Consider the following 18,959-nt stretch of genomic DNA (forward strand, 5'->3'; position numbering starts at 1 on the left):
GAGATAGAAATAATTTTATATTTTTTCACCTCCAACTACCCTTACTTCTGGTAATAAAGTTAATTGTTGCTCATTTGCAGTTGAGGGTGGTACTGGACTCCACGAAATAAAAAGTGCGTGTTAATCATATTCAAAAAATAATTTGTTCGAATCAATTTTTCTGGGTCTAGAACATACTGAACACGCTTCTGTCAGTATATCTCAGTCAGTTTTAATGTCAGTGTCGAACGCCGAGGAATTTCTGAATTGCGATATTATCATTCCGAATCTGGCGATGCAGTTGAAAACGGAAATTTGCAATTAAGAATACTGTTTTAGTGAGGAAAATATTAGATTTTGCAAGTTTTAAAATATAGCCACTGGTGGCGTCTCCATGTTCACTGTATTTCAATGACAAAGAAATCCTTTATAATCATAAAATCCAATTTTCTATAACATGGCTGATAGTGAACTTCCATTGGAGCCAACTGCAAAGAATCAGAAATACTGTTTACAGTAAGTATTCATACATCTAAGCCTATATATTATTATACAGGATGGCGCAGGAAGGACTTACGACTTATGGTGATACTAGTAAAGAAGTTGTTATTGTACTATGAAGTGGATCAAATAAATTCCTCCAACTTCACTTCTTTCATGAGAGATATTGATGGAGATGACAGGTGTAACATTGGACAATTTATTCATATAAAATGGACAAAAATTAGAAGGAATAATCAAGTAAAAGCTCAATGCGGCATAGCAAATTAACAGGCATTGTCAATGTAATTGTCATTAACCACAAATATATTGTCAGTAAAAATATTAATCACATACCCCAATCCATCAGAGACTTAAAAGAGACAAGGTTTTGAAATCGAGTGACAAGAAACCCATATAGTGTTAAGGGATTTTCGGGTGTACAAATGCTATTTTGCCTTAATTTATATGTTTTATTTTATTTATATTTTCTAATTTCTTGCAATTTTATCATTCTTTTGCTTACAATTATTTTTTTACACTTATATATTAGAAAAGTTCAATGAGAATTTTACCTGTGCTAAATCTTGTGGATAATGTTTGAGCAAATAAAGAAATTTAATTATTTTTTTATATTATTATTATTATTATATGAGCATTATCAAGTGAGTTATTATTATCTGAGAATCAAGATAAAAATGAAATAATAAAGGCTACTTGCCTTCTGTACTTTGTTTTCCTTCACCAAGACATATATGTATTTAATTGTAACATAAGTAGCTTTAATTTTTTTTTTAAGATCATGATGTAATATACTTACATTATTTGTAGGTACTACAATACAAGAACATGCCCTAATGCATCAAACTGTACATACAACCATAAATTAAGATACGAAGTTGAGCCAGTAGCATTTCTGAAAGGAACAGATTTTTTTCTTGGTGAGCCACCAACGTTTGCAAGTGAAAAATTGTGCTACTTTCATAAATTAGGAAAATGTATTTATCAAGACAAGTGTAGGTTTTTACATGATAATGATAGCAGTTTAATGAACCATGGAGGTAGCTGTTCAGAAATAAGTGAAATTAAGTGGTAAGTTCTATATTAATACAATATATAATCAATATGTAAAATTTTTAATTTAGTATATACATTATGAATATTTGTTAAAGTTCATATTGGCCATTAAGTAAATAATTGTAATAACATTTGTGTCACATAAGAATCTAAACTATATTTTATCTTACTAAAATTTTATATGTTATTTGGAATTATTCCAAAAAAGCAGATTTGTGGAATAAATTCTACACTGCATGATTTTGTATTTTAGCGTTGAACAGTTGCCTTCAACATCTTCGCAGCCAAGGCAGCATGGTGATACCATTATAGAAGAACAACTAGATTCTCATAGTAACATCATTATAAGGAACAGGTAATTATGATTTTTCCAAATTAATAAATATATTACATATTCACACAATGGGGTGCACCAAAAAAGATTTAAAAAAGTATTATAATAATTATTAGAGTATGCACTAGTATACTGACCCTAAGGTTTTACATTAGTGGAAAGTCATATCCTGAAATTTGTTATAACTATATAAATTCCCTGACATCTTGTATTTTTTCACTTGCCGTAAATATTACCAAATATTGAGTTTGTACTTCCATTTATATTCCTGACAATATCATGCATTTTACTTCAGAATTGAAACTTAAATATTTTGCTTAGGCAGTGAAATACAAAGGAAAATTTTTAGTGAATTAATTTTTAAAGCGAAGTGTCTGAGGTCCGACCTAATCACATGGAGGTCGAGAATACAGATGAAGCAGCGAGTGCTTCATGTCTGACAGTTGGCGCCAGTAATAGAAATTGGGCGGATGCTCCCGAGTTCGTCCCCCGCAATAAACAAAAAAGTTACGCCGAAGTAGTAAACCCAGATGCACACTTGAATAGACTCGACAATAGGAAACTATGTCCATACACGACAAAAGAAGGCTTCTGTGTTAACGTGTCGACCTGTTCCAACGTACATGGAGAATTCTGTGATATGTGTGAGAAATATGTTTTGCATCCATATAACGAAGAAGAAAGGAAGAAACATCAGCAGGTTCGTTCAGACACATTTGAACATTTACCCGTTTAAATAAATGGCTATATTAATAAGTGCAAAAATTGAGGGTTTCTTGTTACTTGAACTGCAAATATCTCAAAAAGAGAGGTCGTTGGTAGCTCTTACAAAGTGTATCTTTTTTTTACATGCAAAACGTTATGGATTACGATTTTTATATAATATTTTGTCGTTTGTTTAAGGACATAGATTATTTTACGGTTAAACTTTGGAAAAATATACAGAACTTTTTAAGTCCACTCTGTAAGACCTTTCTGTTGAAATTCAAAAATGTTAGGGTCAGTGGTATTTTTCGATATCCAGTAAAATCTCGGATTACACTGTACATTTGGCCAGTAGTTTATATCGAGTATCCATCGATTGGCCTCTAAACGCTATTTAAACCCCAAATAACCTGGGTTAACGTAATGATTAAAAAGTGAAATTAATACTTAGATAGTTTTATGTTAGGAATGCATCAAGCAACATGAGAAAAATATGGAACTATCTTTTGCGATCCAGCGGTCAAAGGAAAAATCGTGCGGCGTCTGTTTTGAAATAATAATGGAGAAAGCGAGTGGAGAGCAACGCTTCGGTATTTTGCCCAACTGCAATCATTGTTTTTGCTTAACCTGCATCAGAAAATGGCGTCAGGCTCGGCAATTTGAGAACAAGATAATCCGGTAGGTGCCATAAACCAAAAATACTAAACAATCCTTATTTATTCTTTATAAGTATTTATATACGTATACTTACCTAAATTTATTTAATCGCACATATTACTTTTTACTTTTTCTTGTGCCTCCCGTTTAGAATATATTGACCGATTGAAGCTTAACCGCATAAGTAAAAGTTTCGGAAAATGAATCAATGGTCATTTAATAAAGCTGAATTAACAACTACAATATCTATAGTGTTTATATTATGAAAATATTATAGATCATATAATACGGCCAATATATATATATATATATTTTTTTTTTAATAGGGCTTGTCCAGAATGTAGAGTAACGTCAGACTTCGTGTGTCCAAGTATGTACTGGGTAGACACTAAAGAAGACAAGGACAAGTTAATTGACGATTACAAGAAAGCCCTCTCGCGTAAAGACTGCAAATATTTCAAACGTGGTGAAGGAAAGTGTCCATTCGGCAATAAATGTTTTTATATGCATGCAACTCCAGATGGGAATAAAATCGACGTTGGCCCACCGCAGCGTCAAAGAAGACATAGAAATGTAGAGGCGGATATGGATGTACTTCAAGTAAGTTATTCGACGTAACGATTGTATTAGTGTAGGATTGTTGGAAACAAAAATTCTATTGAATTTTACAGGAATGACGACAAGCATTTTTTGATCCGTCATTATCTATTCCAAGTTTAAATTCCTGATTTAATAAGAAGACTTTTAAATCTCACATTTTATTTATACCTATAGCGTTTTTCTGAATATTTACAGAAATTTCAAATAATACATGTGGTTTTTTCCATTGAAAGTCTACATTTGATTTCTGTACAGATTGGTGTAGTGTTCTAATTTGTTAAGGATGGGAAAAGGTGGTCTGACCTCGGCGAAACCTACATTCTCTACACATCATCAATAACAATCATCTTAAATTTCTAACTAAGCAAACCGTATATTCTAACATACACTCCAAATTTGAACTAAATGTCTCAAAAGCTGTATCTCGTTAATGTAGCATTTCCGGACATATTTCGATATATATATAACGTTTTCATATTATTTTTAAGCGTAGGATTTAACCCTAGACTTACAATATTAAAAACGGAAATTAATTTGCTTTAATTTAGCAGAAACAAATGGTGTAATACTATTTTAGTTGGTGATGCAAGAAAAAAATGTTATTGTGAATAAGTTAATATAAATCAACTAACGTATATATTTTTTACAGGTGATGCTATGGGATTTTCTGGATGAACGAGATCTACCTTGGCAATCATTGGCAGACGATTTAGAAGACTTAGTGTCCTTTTTTACAGATTCAGACGAATCGGATTGGTCAGACTATGAATTGTTCCTCGACTAGTCTTTGCAGATCGTGTTTCATGTTTATCCGATTCACTTTGATAATTTCATTCGTATTTATTTTTACGTGTTTCGCTACGGTGAACATGAAACGGCTGGATAGGATATATTCATTTATCTTTATGCGTAGTTCAGATGATTTCTCGTTGATTCATTATCTTGTGATAAAATTACCCATTCCGGCATAATTTTGAACGCGAATTTAAGGGAAACCGTTAATATGTTAAAAGATCATTGCAATCAGGGTCTAATTATATCGGGTTATCTTTAAATAACACCTCAACTGGGCGTTGAAATATAAAGGGCATGTCCTGCTGAAATTAATTATTGTTCTATCATTTATTGCCAATGGCAGATATTGTAATAGTAATGGTGTGAAGATGTGTATAAGATAGCTCATAGGCTGGAACTATTGTTCAGAAATAATGTATCAGATGCAATTTCGGCCGCTGATGATAGGCGTCTAGTACCTCAAATTGATATGCTCTTTCCTTGCTCTCTGTATGTGGTTAAATAAGAATGGAAATACCAATTTGAAACATACTAAAAGAAACAAGTTTACACTCCTTTTAAGAGTTTTAAAACTTTTAATATTTGACTGACACATCGAAAACAAGTTTTTGGAATCTACATAAAAAGGCGGATTGTGATATTGTCAAGCCTCGTTCATTTTGTGGCCATTGCGAAAGTAACTTTTCAATAATAAAACTTTATGTTTAGATACATGCACCATAGATAAATGGCGTTTGGTAAATCCAGCGTACTGTGATTTTTTTTTATTGATCACCCATTACAATATCTTGTTTTTTTTGGGACTTCCTTTTATTTTTTGAACGTCTGTTTACATCTCTCCAAAAGGAATTCACCATGTACATATAAAATGGAAGTGGCTATTTTTTGATAAGTTAAAAAGTTTGGCACTTACAATTTATAGTTACATATTTTATCTTAATAAATATAGGGATTGAAAATAGGAAAAACGCGGGCGGGGGGGTTTGGAAACACCTCGCCCTTCAGGCCCGAGTTTAGTTGTAGATTATGTTCGTTTGTTGATATTCACTGCAAATTAGTTTCTCTCATATATATATATATATTACTTGTATACTTGTTAATAAGACAATTTAGTATTGAGTTAATTTAGATTTCTGATAATTTATTTTTGTTAACAGTTTTACTTCTTCGTCACAAGACAAGAGTTTGGGTTACCGGAGCAGTTTAAGAAACATCTTTTGAAATGTAGAGAAAGAAAAAAGTGTGAATGGTAATCGTGTATTAAAACTTATTTTTAGGTAGGTAGCTGTCATTACCAGAAATAGCCGACCAGTTATTTGTAGAATTACAGATGTGTTCCCGTAAATCTCAGAAAGTGTCCGAATTTCAAAACAATGGTGGTTCGCATACATTGTACAAGGTGTAATAAATCAGATTTAAAGCCGTAAAAATAGTTTATTTCCTCTAAAAAATTCTTTGGAACCCATATGAAAACGATAATACCGTAGTTTTAGTTCTTGCTTGTAATGGTGAAACACTAGTAACTCTTCTTTTTAATGTATATGTTTTATTAAATGTTGTACGTAAATCCAATATGATTTCTGTAATGGCTCGGTTGGATAGAAAAAAACGCAGAAGATAGAAAAGTTTATAAATTAAATAAGGAATTCGAATACTGACAAATATTTAAATGGCCACTAACGTCCATGGAAAAAAAATTGACGCAAAAAGAGGATCCACCCAATTAATATTTACATTTTCCTATAATTTTTGATAGAAAAAGTGAAAAGTCTATACATGAAAATTCTAATGAGTTGAAAGAACTCTGCAAACAATTTGTTTCAATAATAAATTAATCGAAAAAACTTTAAAATTGAACGTGTTCATGCAAAGCTGCAAGAAAATTTTTTGGTGGTTAGTTACTACCTAAATAATTTTACCGTGTTCTAAATGCTGTATAATTTCCCATCTAACACTTGTCTTATCTCACTTTTATCTCATCGCAATTTGTGTTGACTTAGTTTGATACAAAACATTAAGGTATATATCATCGGCATTACTAGCATTATCTGTGTCAGATTAAAGTTTTTTTTTAAATCATATGGTGTATATAGAATATAGCAGGGCAGTGCCTGCGTGGGGGCGATCTAGATATGAGTATCTATTTACCTAACAAAGATGTGCAACAGGAGAAATAGGTTGAACATCTTGATTTATTTGGTGACGGTCTAATAAACGACCCCAAACATGTTTTCGGTGATGTGGTTTCTTCCAATAGTGAGTAGCTATTATGTGACCCTACACTGTCCAGATCAGTGTATCTGTGATAACGAAATTACTAGATGTAGTGGTCAAAGCCTTACAACAATGCCAACACATATAAACTCTGACGTAAGTAAAGCATTGTTCTACTAGTTCTATTATGTTTCTCATTAAACTTATTTGTGTTATTAAATTTTGTTACTCATCCACTTAGTAATATCGGTAATTAGAATTGAGCAATTTACAGTTCTGATACAGAGTATCTACTGGGAAGTGTTCGGTGTCCTCAGGAGTCGAGTTTTGGTGTTTCGTCAGAGTAGAAGTTGTTATTTATTGAAGTATTACTTTGAAATAATACAAGCCGAAAAAAAATCTGTATTTATGCAGGGTTTGTCTTCATTATTGTAGTTCTCGAAATAAGATTTAAAAAATTGTAACTGATTCTATTGATTTGCCAAATACGTTAATAAAACAACTCAACAGTAGGGAGCGGGACATGAACATTACAAACTATCAGAGCGTGCAGGTTCTGTAGCGTTGCAATTAGACCAAATTGATCACGTACCAACTTCTTTTTTTATACAATTACTTTTTTGCTATTAAGCAAATTGTTCCATTTTAGATTCGAAATTTGGATTTATCATGGAATGAGTTCGGAACATTTCCAAGTGACGTTCAGCTGCTATCTGAGCTAAGAAGCCTAAATTTATCACACAACAAAATATCAACGTTAAGGAATGGACAGATTGAAGCTTTAGTGAAATTGGAGACTATAGACTTGACATATAATCTTTTCCATGATTGGAAAGATATACATTCTGGAATTTTTCAGCCAGCAAAAAACCTATTGTTTTTAGACCTTTCGCACAATCCTTTAAGGACTCTTTCGAAATATTCAAATCATTTTTATATCCCTTCACTCGAGGTTTTACGTTTAGTAAACTGTTCAATGCGAATAATTCCAGCAAATGTTTTCCAACGATTAACAAACCTAACAGAATTGTATTTATCCGATAACCCAATCAGCAATATCAGTGACAATTTTACACTAGAAAATTTGAGGCTAATGGAAATAAGCAGAACAAGATTAAGTGTTATAAATGAAAATGTATTTACTGACCTTCCCAACTTAGAAACGCTAATCATGAATAACAACATCAATCTAAGACGATTTCCCTGCCACTCAAGCACGCTTCGATACTTGGATCTTTCGAACTCTATGTTGGAACAAATACCAAATGGTCATATGGAAAAATTATTGAGGCTAGACTTATCAGGAAATTATTTGAAGAAAATCCCTACGAATGGTTTCATTGCCTTATGTAGCTTACAAATGCTGAATTTATCAACTAATGCAATTACTGTAATTGACTTCGATGCTTTTCAAGGTTTAACTGAGGCAAGTTTCGTGTGTTTTTCTTAAATATAATCTACATAAAATCAAAAACAAATCAATAAAGACACACTAAAAAATTTCCCATCTATAAAAGAAACAATAAGTGAATTTTCAAGGTACACTCTCAATATTAACAATTCTCATAAAGTAAACAAGTTTTATGGAGTGCAGAAAACGTTATTCGACACTAATAACTATGTTTTTAGGTTCAGTCCATAGACCTGTCATTTAACAAGCTAATCTCATTAGGTGAACAATTCAACAACAATTCGGCATTGACATTTTTGAATTTGTCTCACAACTACATCAGCGAGCTACATACTCTAAGGAGTAAATCCCTCAAAGCTTTGGTAGTCAGCTTTTGTGAAATATATGAGCTGAATAAATATAGCCTTTCCTTGATGCCGAATTTGATAAGATTGACGATGTCTAGAAATTTCTTGACTAGACTTCCTGATAGACTAGTAGCAAGAAATCTGGTGATATTGGATTTAAGTTATTGTCGCATGAATACACTGAGCAACGAAACATTTTCGGAAATGTTTTACTTAAGAGAAATAAATTTGGCAAATAACGCCTTAACTTCTATCGATCCATCGTATTTCCCAAGGGCCTTTAAAGCAACAATTAAGGATAATCCGTGGCGATGTAATTGCAAAAAAATTAAAAAAATGTTTGAGTGGATGACTGCCTACAATTCTGACGAGTTAGATGCGTTAGTTTGTTACTCACCAGAGCCTGTTGCAGGTGAGCATTTCATCTTTATTTCTAATTTGAATGGTAATAAATTCCGTATGTTAAAAAGTACATTATACTGGACTAAACTAAACATTTAATTTACAGGTCAAACGTGGGAGCAAGCCTGTGAAAATGAGTGGTATCCGAATCAGATTACTAGAGACACTATGTGGTACTACTCATTAGGAATTGTAGTTGCAATGGTTTTAGCGTTATTCGGTCTAGTCGTATTGAGGAAAGTCAAAAGTCTACAACAGCAACGTGTTCGGCTTGAAGAAGAAGCAAGGAGAGCGGAAGAAAGGGAAGCCTTAAGCAGAATGCAAGAGCGTCAAAGAGAAATCCACGACGAAGATAATAGGAATGCTCCTGACCCTAGAGAATTACAAAGGCCTCCTTCTTATAACGAAGCACTACTTCTTCCCAGAATGAATGTTTCCCGTTCAAGTTTGGCAGGTAGTTTCCATAGTTTAGGTTCCAGAGGTAGTCTTCGGGAAAGTAGTTCTGATGTTTCAAAAAAAAAAAAAAATAGACGAAAACGTAGACGAAGAAAGGATGAAGAAGAACGGCGAGCTTCTAGAATTACGGTTGAGTCTGATTCATCTGAAGAATCTCAGTCAACCGAAAACCTATCTTCTAGACGAAAAGTGACGCATCCGCTTCCATTAGAAAGTGATTTTTAAAATTCTCATTATCTAATGTAGGGTCAGCATTTTGGGGACGTTTTGTATATGGAATCTTGAAAAAAGTCTGTCTTTAATCTGTATGTACAACAAATTAGATTATAAAGAAAATTTAAATATATTATTTTCAAAATACTATGAGTTCTTGATGTTATGATGTAAGAAAAATACCGTCATAAGCAGCAGGAGAATAGGTTATATCTTTTACCATACTAATAATAGCTATATCTATTTTTTTTTATTTCTCCCATCTATTAAAAACATTCGGCCTTTTGTTAATGCTTTGCAATCTAAAACCCTAAAGAAAATAATACTATAGTAATAAATAACGACACTACAAATAAAACTTATCTTTTCATACTGGATAATTAAAACATGCGTACAGCGTTGCCATATTAATGTGATCACGTGACCTCCTCACTCCTATGGTGCAGTTGCACAACATCATTAGGAACATGTGAGAATTTGATTGGTCAACAATTTTCAACGGATGGCAGAAAATATTTTAACATGATGCTTGAATTCACCATCTGTCAAACTTTCACCAACCGGTTATCAAAGGAAAACGCTCTGTCGAACATACTTTTGAATTAAAGTTTTTGGGAGTGTGAATCCAATTCTGTGCCCGTAACCCCTCAATCCACGGGTCAGAACAGAACTGAATCCATTGTGATCACAGACAAAGACCAATTTCTGAAAACGAAAATGCCTACGTTTTTTTTGTTTACTTTTACTTAACTTATCAATTTTGTTTACGTGATCTGTAAATCTCAATCTTACTATTTAGCATTAACAACCGATGTAAACTTCATAATATATCACGCGTTAGTTGTTATGTTAGATTTAAATCTTTTTAGCATATGAAAATGCACTTTTCCATTCCCGACACTCAAGACCTTAAAGAATGCAAGGGATCAGGAATAGTAGTAAGTTATGTTCTTTTTTTCCCAAGAACTGTTACTTGTAACATTAGTTTTAGGGCTACAATGTTCATATTAATGGTATTTACCATTGTACAGTTCGCTATAAGCAACTGCATATTCTAAATGAACAATTGAAAGGAGAATTTGGCCATGACAATTTGCCTGTGTTTCCTTCTAAAAAATTACTCCCCCTTTCATCTGGACAAGTAGAAGAGAGACGAACGTTATTAGAAAAATATATTCAAGCTCGTGAGTATAACACAAAATTATTTGAGATACTCTAAATTATTTGCACATAACAATGACTCCCATATTGAGGCTTCAATAGGGGTGACACATTACATATAATGGTCATTTTTCATTGCATGTCACAATGAAGTGTTCATTACTGTTTCTTTTAAATGAGTGATTAAACCGTGTCAATATTTTTGTAGTATGTGAAACTGAGTTGAACAAGTATTCTTACAAAACCAAAAGAAATTGGCTTTTGCTGCTGTAACTAGCTGTACTTGTCATTAATAAGTTGGTTTGTTTAAACATATTTTGCACAAAAGAGTAAGATTTTGTGAAACATTGATCTGTAGGTTTAAAAATTTTATTAATTGACTGTGTGTAAAAATGATATAGAAATAATATTTGCTTCTTTTTACAGTTGGACAAGATGCCAAGTTTATGTCATCGATGCATCTGTGTGGATTTCTCTTAGCTGCCCAGCAAGAAACTTTTTGTAATAATGAGAAGGAAGTAAATTTAGATATTTTTATAATGGCAAGCAATCAAATCAAAGTAAAAGTTTCTACATTTGATTCTACAGGGAAAGTATTGGCCAAAGCATTAAGACAAGTAAACTTGCCATTAGACTATATACAGTATTTTTCCCTTTACCTCATAAAAGTAGATAACTCAGGTGATATTATAGTTTTAAGGAAATTTCTAAACTTTGAATCACCTTACATAACACAACAGGTTATAAGAATTGCCACCAGGATAGTAATTAGGAAAAAGTAAGTATGAAAGTTTTCATTATTTTTTTTTAATTTCAGCTTTTTTTTTAAGACCAGATACATTTTTATTTAAAACAGTAATGTTAACAGAATTTTCTTTACAAATTTTTACCCAATCCAGGATCTGGAAGTTAATATATAAGTTGTCAAAAATTTTTCTGATGCCATTGGAATCTCAGAAACTATAAAAGCTTACAAAATTTCAGTTGTTGACTTTTACTTAGAAAAATATTGAGAGCACTTCTGATTTGAAAACGTATTGATGTTAAGTGTTAAATTTTGAGAATTTGCCCTAATTTAACTGATCTTGTATTGTTTAAATAGTCGAGGTGGGTTTCTAAAAACCGACAGCTTTTACGAATAACTGTAATATTCGAAAAATAAATTTTATTTTCAGTTACTGGGATATGAAATTTGACAAAGAGCTTATGACAGATCCAATCGCTCTCAATTTACTATATCTTCAAACATTATCAGATGTAGAGAGGGGGTGGATCATAGCCATGAGAGAACCTAAGATGCGGTTAGAAAAACTAAAATTAAAGTTGGCCAAGAAGGAATACATTGAATTTGCTCAAAAACTAAAATATTATGGTTTTCTGCAGTTTTCTCAATGTTACTGTGATTACCCTCATCCTGGTACTAAAGTTTCTGTAGCTGTAGGTGATGAGGAGCTTAGTATTCGCATAGTAGGACCTGGTAACTTGGCAAAAGAAGGAGTATTCAAGGTTACAAGAATGAGATGTTGGAGGATAACTGCCACAAATGTAAGTAAACTGCTGCACCTACAGAGCGTTCTATAAGCATTGTCTTGGTACAAATTACTATAGTGTGTTTGACGATCAAAAGATGTAAATGAATTAAACATGTATTTAAAAAAATCCTTATGTTCTTTCTGTGATAATTTAATAATTTTCTTTTTGTTCTTACAGGACAAGAGAGACATTACTCAAGAAAGTAGTGCATACAGTAACAATGAACAGCCAAATTCTAATTTAGAATTATCATTTGAGTATCTCATGTCCAAAGACAACCTTCGATGGATAACCATAAGTAGCAGTCAAGCCATTTTGATGTCAATATGTCTCCAGTCTTTAGTAGATGAGTTGCTTTTGAAGAAAAATGGAATCAAAAGACAGGATAATGGTACTTTTAATGGAAAATGGACTTATATGAGGAGAGATGGATCTTGCCATATAATGTGCAACCATACAAATTTATTGGATAGTTCTGATGTAAGCATTTAATTATTTCACATTACCCAGGTAGAATTAACGTGAATAATGTATATGCTGTTTTCACGCACAATGTGTTTCCCAACAAACTAGTCTTATTTTTTGTGTATATTAAATCCTGAAAATTTGATTTACTAGTTCTGACTCATCTTGTATTTATTGTCCTGATTAAACAATGACGTTATCAGATTTTAAGTTGAATGATGTCATGAGAACAAAACTGATCCATAATAATGTGGTTAAATATCAGCAGAATAAAAAAAAGGAGAAAAGCCCATACAATTTCCACAACAATTATTAAAAAATGTGAAGCAAGTCGCTTTGATAAGGACATTTTCGACAATATTCAAATATGGACAGATTTTTTTAATATCTAACATTTTACAAAAGAATACAGTTTTTTACAGTAATACTTAAAACATTTCAGGATCCAGATAATGTGATCGAACGCAGGAATGAAGAACTTTTCTCCATAAAAACTTTACAAGATAAGTTTTCCAGTGTATCTTTCAAGAACGGCAGAGAATTCGTAGAAAATCAGGCTTTTGAGGGAATAAGCAATGATGATTTATAGTTGTTGTTATGGATCAAAGTTTTATTATTGTTGACCGTTTGATCTCACTCTTGCAACTAACATTTCGTGTATATTTTAATAGTTGAACATTTATCATTTGATAGTACATTAATCATACAATTAATTATCCGTTTTGATATACAGATCCTCTATTTAAAAACAAACCACCCAACGAGATGTATCTTTTGAATTAATGGGAAATTATTTTTCTTCGGTATGTATCTTGACCTCATATACAAAGAAATATGTTTTAAAGTTTCCTAAGAGTTTCAAAACAGATTTTATTATCGTTTCAAAAGTTGTTGAATTTAATAAAATAACTGTTAAAAAATCACTTGTTTTATTGGCATACAATTTTCTCGTATTTTCCGAAGGCTTAAATAATTTCATATTTTTCGGTGCTATCGAATAGATTTTCCTACATACGTTAAGGAATGCGTTTCATTTAAATAAGTAAAGAAACTTTCTCGTCAGAATTGAAATTTTATTAGATAAAAACATGTCTTTTCACAAATGAAAAATTGAAAATCAAACGTTATTTTGGGTGGTTTGTTATGAAATGAGAACCTTGTATATATAATATCTTATTTATATATTTTTTATTGTGAAGACTAGGGACTATTTATGTAATTAAAATAACTTCTGTTAATTGGATTATTAATTCACTAATACCTATTTGATAGAAGTCATTGTAAGTTTAACTCTCCTAACAATGTTTTTCCCTATTCATCGTATTTTTGAATTTATCATGTTCGTTCAGACTAATATAGAAAAAAAATGTATTATAGCTACATAACGAATTAAACGAAACCGTTTAGTTATTTGCTGTTAACAGTGTTTTGTAGTAATTAACTTTTGTTTATTTGCAATCATAACTTTATTTTCTTAATGATGTGTTAATATTTCATTATCGTACCTGATCAACATTCTTGAAAAGCTTTAAATTTTGTCTGTTGAGCATTTACTAAACACTAGATGTTTTATATTAAAAAACACATTTCCTTGCCACTTCGATTATAGTGATGTGACAATATTTTTCTAGGTATGAAATATATCAATTTAATGTATTAAGTATTTGTATGAAAATTTTAACATATTTTGTATTATACTTGCTACGTTCTTGTACTTTGACGATATGATTAATATTTTGAATAACAAACAAAAATTTTGCAACTTTTACAAGATATTTAATGCGTTTCGATGTTGATTGCCGTCATCAACATACCAGAACATCGGGAGTGTAGATTAGTAATACCGAAATGTAAAAGTCCTACTGATAATGCAGAAGTAGATGTTTGTTTTACACCTTACAGAGATTCTGAATACCTCTACCAGACGTTAAATTGTGTCGGTAATGACCGTAAGAGTCAGCATCTACGGATCGGCTTATTTTTTTCATGATAAATCAAGAATATTATGAATTATACGTCATGAAATGTTTTGGGCCAAAAAAATCAAATTTTCGTGACTCGAGTTTTGACAGCTGTATTGTACGCGATTATAGCAGAACTAAAACTCGTCGAAATCGGAGCACTTTAAATTCCATTTAATTTTTAAGTTAAATTGTCATGTGCATCACTGATTTGCTGAACACTTGTAGTGGTAAAAATTATAAACTTTGACACAAACATTTCCAGTTATTCTGGTTTCAAAATTATTTGGGTTTGAATGTTGAAACGCAAACGTTGTTCAGCAGTAACTAAGTTAATGACTTGTTTTTAAAAATAAAGGCACGGAATACTTGTACCAATAGGGTTTTGCTCATCAGCGACAAAAAGTAACTATTTGGGCAACTACACGAAGAGCACTGTTTTGTATTGTGGGTTGTCTGAAAATTGACGTGATGTTATCTACACGTGACTACGTTAAATATTTTTTCTGTAGTTCTCTGTGGCATCACGGCGATGCCACAGAGAACAAAGAAGATGTATCGGCGAAGAGCCAATCCAAGCATTGCGCGATATGTTTTGTTTCAGTTTAAAAGGTCGTGTCGTATATGGTGTGGCACCACCAACCAGGATAAAAGGAAATGTCCGTAGAAACAACGGCACAATGAGACATTTTTAATCAATCCGTACTTATCAATAAAAGGTTTCACCCACAAAAATAAAAAGGATGTGTTGTGACAATTTCTAATATTTTGATTATTGTACCGAAATAAGCTTGGTGTAAAGTTTTCAACGATACACTCTGTATCTTGTAAACAGTGTAGAACAAAGACGCATTTGGCAATTGGAAATCTTTACAATCAGGCAAAACTAACAATAAAACATGTCTTATAAAAATAATAGTGCTTTAATTCATAAGAAACAATAATTGGGTTGCCACTTGGTAACATAGATTAGAAGACTAGCAAAGTTAATTACAAAGAAAGAAGATATAAGAGGTACTAAAAACAGCGGCATAACAAATTTGAAAGACGTTTTAATGCGTAATATAACAAATTCTTTACATACATTTGTATACAATTTAAAATATATTTTTTTAGAATTTTAATATTTTACAACATCCAAACATAAAAATTAAATTTCACTTACAACCGTTTTATACGAAATTAATTAAAAGTGCGTAATTTTTTCTTCGCTTTCATCCATGAATCAACCACTTTTAATAATTTTTGACTTGCTTTTGCAAACATTGCTAACACATCTAAACTGTAATTCTAATCACCAACAACTTTGCAAAATGTCAACTCAGAAATATTTAATTACTTCTAACAATAAATTATGTAAAAGAAAAACATTTTCGCTTAATTAATCTGCAAAATCAAGATAATAAGAATGCTGTTTTTGGTATGTATTTCATTATCAATTGGATTGTTCTACATAACTTCATAAAGTTCGATATTTTGGAATATATAAGACAGATATGTAATATGCCACTTCTTATAACTTCACATGAATTTTTTGAATGCAAAAAATCGGAGTGTGGCTGTATTTAAACTAATGCGGTAATTATACAATATTTAAAGCTCTATGGTAAGGGGGGTTCTATGGATTTTAAATCGTACGTGAAAATTCACTGGCAAAAGACGCATTGTGTATTAGTGAGTAGAACGAACATCAAAAACATCTAAAGTCCTAATCTGAAGATTATAACCAAATACTCTAAAAGAACTTTTATCAGATCCAACATTCACTCCATTACTCTACTGAAATTATAATCCTCTTGGAACAATTATCACAAAATTCTTTGTTAAATGCGCCTTTCATCATTTTTTTTGTCCAAAACAATATTTCGCATACAAACCAACAAAATAACTTAAAAAAATGTTTATAATGAAAAAAATTTGTTTATCGAGTAATCACAAGTTTTTAAAATAGGTATTTTCCAAATTCAAATGACTTACTTGAAATTTACTTCAAAATGCTGCTATGAATAGGAACAAAGGACATACTAAAATAAAATTCGAGCAAATATGACTTACTCGGTGATGGTTTCAAACAGGGGATAATAAGAAAACCGTTTGGCAGACATCTGGACCGTTGGCATAGGAAAATTCCAGTTGTGACGCCGACGAAAATTGTTTTTCTTTTCTCCGTCGTACTGTTTGAGTACTTTTGAGACTTGGAGGTAACAGGATTTCAGTTCAGAGTTTTTTAGCTATATGCAAGAAATATTTATATAAATATTTGCTTATGTAAGATAGACCCTTTAACTTAAAGCAGCTAATTATTTAAAAAATGTGTTAAGAGGCAAAATAGAAGAAAAGAATGGATATTTCTGAAACTCTAGTTTAGCCAAAATTTTTAAAACATTAAACCTACCTTGCATTTAAGTTGAATTTCCCTGATAACTGAAAGAAATTCTAGAACCTCTCCCAAATAATACACTGACTTGTTTGGTAATCCTTGAGACATTATTTTCTCAGCCTCATTCTGAAATACTATTAGTGCTATGGTTGATGATTGGAAGTAGGCTGTGTTGGAGTCAGCTAATAATACTTCCAACAAAATATACATTCTTTCTTTGATTTGGTTAAGACCTTTTCTCACAATATGTTCCCAATGGTTTGTAACATTTATAAAAAATTTAATATAAATGTCCAGGAAGTCGACAGGTGTAATGGGATTTTTATCTTCTTTGATTTGTATTTTTTTTTTAACTATATCAGCCATGCGAAGTACATCACATGATGTACATTTACTTTGAGAGACTTTGACTAGCCGGGCTACATCAACATTGTGGGATTCTTGCTCAATTGCTATATGCAGGCAACTTAAGGTTAAACACCTCAGAAATTTGTCTTGTACCTAAAAACCAAAATATACAATATGGACAATAAAATAATTCAGTTCAAATAAAAATTTTAAAATTCTTTATTTTATCTACCAGATCCTGGTGTGGCCCTAAATATTCCAAAAATCAAACCACATAAATAAAACAGCTGCAAAGCAACAACTGTATTAAAACAGATATTTAAATGTGGGAAACAAACTGAGTAGGTAAATATGCTACTTAACAAAAGTTTTCATGCAAAACTATATTTTTTTCTGTTTAAAATTGTACTTACCTTCATTTTTACAAGAAACATATCAAGATAAGAGACTGAATAGAAAAATACAGAGTGTGGCAAATCCAACCATACCCTGAGGAAGCGTAACACACAAACTGCTCCATCTCTTAACATGATATTCACCTCACCATGTTTTATGTCATTTTCACTAATAGCTGAGAGATTGGGTCTAAACGAGTTTTCATCTTGCAAAAATTCTTCAAGATCGAAAGACAATGGTTTTGATATTACAGCATCTGGAACAGGCCAGCCCCTTCTTTTGTCCATGATTTGGCTATATCAGAGCGACTAAAAATCCCTTAACATTCTAATAACAGGATTTTTGGAAGAAAATTCCGTAGGGGCAAAAGCAGAGGCAGGCCTATGAACCTACAAAAAAAGACTAGCTATAATATTGTTTTATTACCAAAACTCATCCAAGATCATATGCAGTTATTAACTAAGAGGATAGTCTGTTCGTTCATTGATATCTTAAATGTATATATACACATACCTTGATGCTTGATTAATTCCTTTTTATTCTCTTTTTGCTTCTTTAGTTAGAAGATTATGTTTTAAAAACTCTAAAGTCCAAAGAAATGGTTTTAATATTTCACCCCTCCACTATTAGCCGTGGAATAAAAATGATTAAATAATGAAAATAAAATATAATCAAAGAATTTAAACAAAACAAAAAACAAGTTGATACACGTTCATCAAATAAATACATAACATACTCAATGTATGACGTCACAAGTATTACTCTTCTTCTTCTTTTCCTTTGTTTCGAGATTTACCGATCTACTTGGGCATTTAGCCAGAAAAGATTCATATGTCAATTATAAATTAGATTAATTCGATTATTTTTCAAAAATAGTCACGTTTTAGAAAAGTCTAAAACAGCCGTGTTTCTACTACGTGTCTTTCGAGTTGCCTTATCAATTTAGTCGTCTGTATTTGCTGAAAACGGCAAAATATACCCGTAAATAACTGAATTATTTTCCAGGTAACAGCTACGTTTATGGTTCATTAATAATACTAAGAAT

General features: G+C 31.6%; 4 protein-coding genes across 6 annotated transcripts; 3 read left to right on the forward strand and 1 right to left on the reverse strand.

The window, feature by feature from the left end:
- Positions 1-191: 191 nt before the first annotated feature.
- On the forward strand, positions 192-6,057 carry LOC136350416 (probable E3 ubiquitin-protein ligase makorin-1). The gene is made up of 7 exons (XM_066302070.1): positions 192-495; positions 1,291-1,551; positions 1,790-1,891; positions 2,237-2,570; positions 3,042-3,253; positions 3,559-3,832; positions 4,482-6,057. The coding sequence occupies exons 1-7, from the start codon at positions 437-439 to the stop codon at positions 4,614-4,616; spliced, it is 1,377 nt and encodes a 458-aa protein (XP_066158167.1). The 5' UTR covers positions 192-436; the 3' UTR covers positions 4,617-6,057.
- A 571-nt stretch (positions 6,058-6,628) lies between these two features.
- LOC136350486 (insulin-like growth factor-binding protein complex acid labile subunit) lies at positions 6,629-9,817 on the forward strand. 3 transcript variants are annotated; one of them, XM_066302229.1, is made up of 4 exons: positions 6,629-6,997; positions 7,491-8,267; positions 8,471-9,044; positions 9,108-9,817. In XM_066302229.1, the coding sequence occupies exons 1-4, from the start codon at positions 6,854-6,856 to the stop codon at positions 9,680-9,682; spliced, it is 2,070 nt and encodes a 689-aa protein (XP_066158326.1). In that variant the 5' UTR covers positions 6,629-6,853; the 3' UTR covers positions 9,683-9,817. The 3 variants fall into 3 exon arrangements, with proteins under 3 accessions (XP_066158326.1, XP_066158327.1, XP_066158328.1); XM_066302230.1 differs by having other exon boundaries at positions 6,631-6,997; positions 8,471-9,011; XM_066302231.1 differs by lacking the exon at positions 6,629-6,997 and adding an exon at positions 7,103-7,394.
- Positions 9,818-10,196: 379 nt separating this feature from the next.
- Positions 10,197-14,543, forward strand: Snx17 (sorting nexin 17). Its single transcript, XM_066302237.1, has 6 exons — positions 10,197-10,608; positions 10,662-10,854; positions 11,258-11,609; positions 12,007-12,376; positions 12,542-12,844; positions 13,272-14,543. Exons 1-6 carry the CDS (start codon positions 10,543-10,545, stop codon positions 13,416-13,418), a joined length of 1,431 nt encoding a protein of 476 aa, XP_066158334.1. The 5' UTR covers positions 10,197-10,542; the 3' UTR covers positions 13,419-14,543.
- Positions 14,544-15,694: 1,151 nt separating this feature from the next.
- CycG (cyclin G) lies at positions 15,695-18,691 on the reverse strand. Its single transcript, XM_066302240.1, has 4 exons — positions 18,428-18,691; positions 17,932-18,303; positions 17,186-17,671; positions 15,695-17,021 (listed from the first exon to the last, which is right to left on the reverse strand). The coding sequence occupies exons 2-4, from the start codon at positions 18,199-18,201 to the stop codon at positions 16,842-16,844; spliced, it is 936 nt and encodes a 311-aa protein (XP_066158337.1). The 5' UTR covers positions 18,202-18,303; positions 18,428-18,691; the 3' UTR covers positions 15,695-16,841.
- Positions 18,692-18,959: the final 268 nt, after the last annotated feature.

Source organism: Euwallacea fornicatus, chromosome 3 (assembly GCF_040115645.1).
Source record: "Euwallacea fornicatus isolate EFF26 chromosome 3, ASM4011564v1, whole genome shotgun sequence".
In the NCBI taxonomy this organism is placed as follows: domain Eukaryota; kingdom Metazoa; phylum Arthropoda; class Insecta; order Coleoptera; family Curculionidae; genus Euwallacea; species Euwallacea fornicatus.

Coding starts and splice junctions, on each gene's coding strand:
- Snx17 (XM_066302237.1), top strand. CDS start 10,543: ATGAAAATGCACTTTTCCATTCCCGACACTCAAGACCTTAAAGAATGC. Junction 10,855..11,257: donor AGAAAAATATATTCAAGCTC/GTGAGTATAACA, acceptor TTCTTTTTACAG/TTGGACAAGATGCCAAGTTT. Junction 12,377..12,541: donor GGAGGATAACTGCCACAAAT/GTAAGTAAACTG, acceptor TTGTTCTTACAG/GACAAGAGAGACATTACTCA.
- LOC136350486 (XM_066302229.1), top strand. CDS start 6,854: ATGTTTTCGGTGATGTGGTTTCTTCCAATAGTGAGTAGCTATTATGTG. Junction 6,998..7,490: donor CAACACATATAAACTCTGAC/GTAAGTAAAGCA, acceptor GTTCCATTTTAG/ATTCGAAATTTGGATTTATC. Junction 8,268..8,470: donor CTTTTCAAGGTTTAACTGAG/GCAAGTTTCGTG, acceptor CTATGTTTTTAG/GTTCAGTCCATAGACCTGTC.
- LOC136350416 (XM_066302070.1), top strand. CDS start 437: ATGGCTGATAGTGAACTTCCATTGGAGCCAACTGCAAAGAATCAGAAA. Junction 496..1,290: donor AATCAGAAATACTGTTTACA/GTAAGTATTCAT, acceptor CATTATTTGTAG/GTACTACAATACAAGAACAT. Junction 1,552..1,789: donor GAAATAAGTGAAATTAAGTG/GTAAGTTCTATA, acceptor TTTGTATTTTAG/CGTTGAACAGTTGCCTTCAA.
- CycG (XM_066302240.1), bottom strand. CDS start 18,201: ATGGACAAAAGAAGGGGCTGGCCTGTTCCAGATGCTGTAATATCAAAA. Junction 17,672..17,931: donor TGTTTCTTGTAAAAATGAAG/GTAAGTACAATT, acceptor TTTGGTTTTTAG/GTACAAGACAAATTTCTGAG. Junction 17,022..17,185: donor AAATTCAACTTAAATGCAAG/GTAGGTTTAATG, acceptor TCTTGCATATAG/CTAAAAAACTCTGAACTGAA.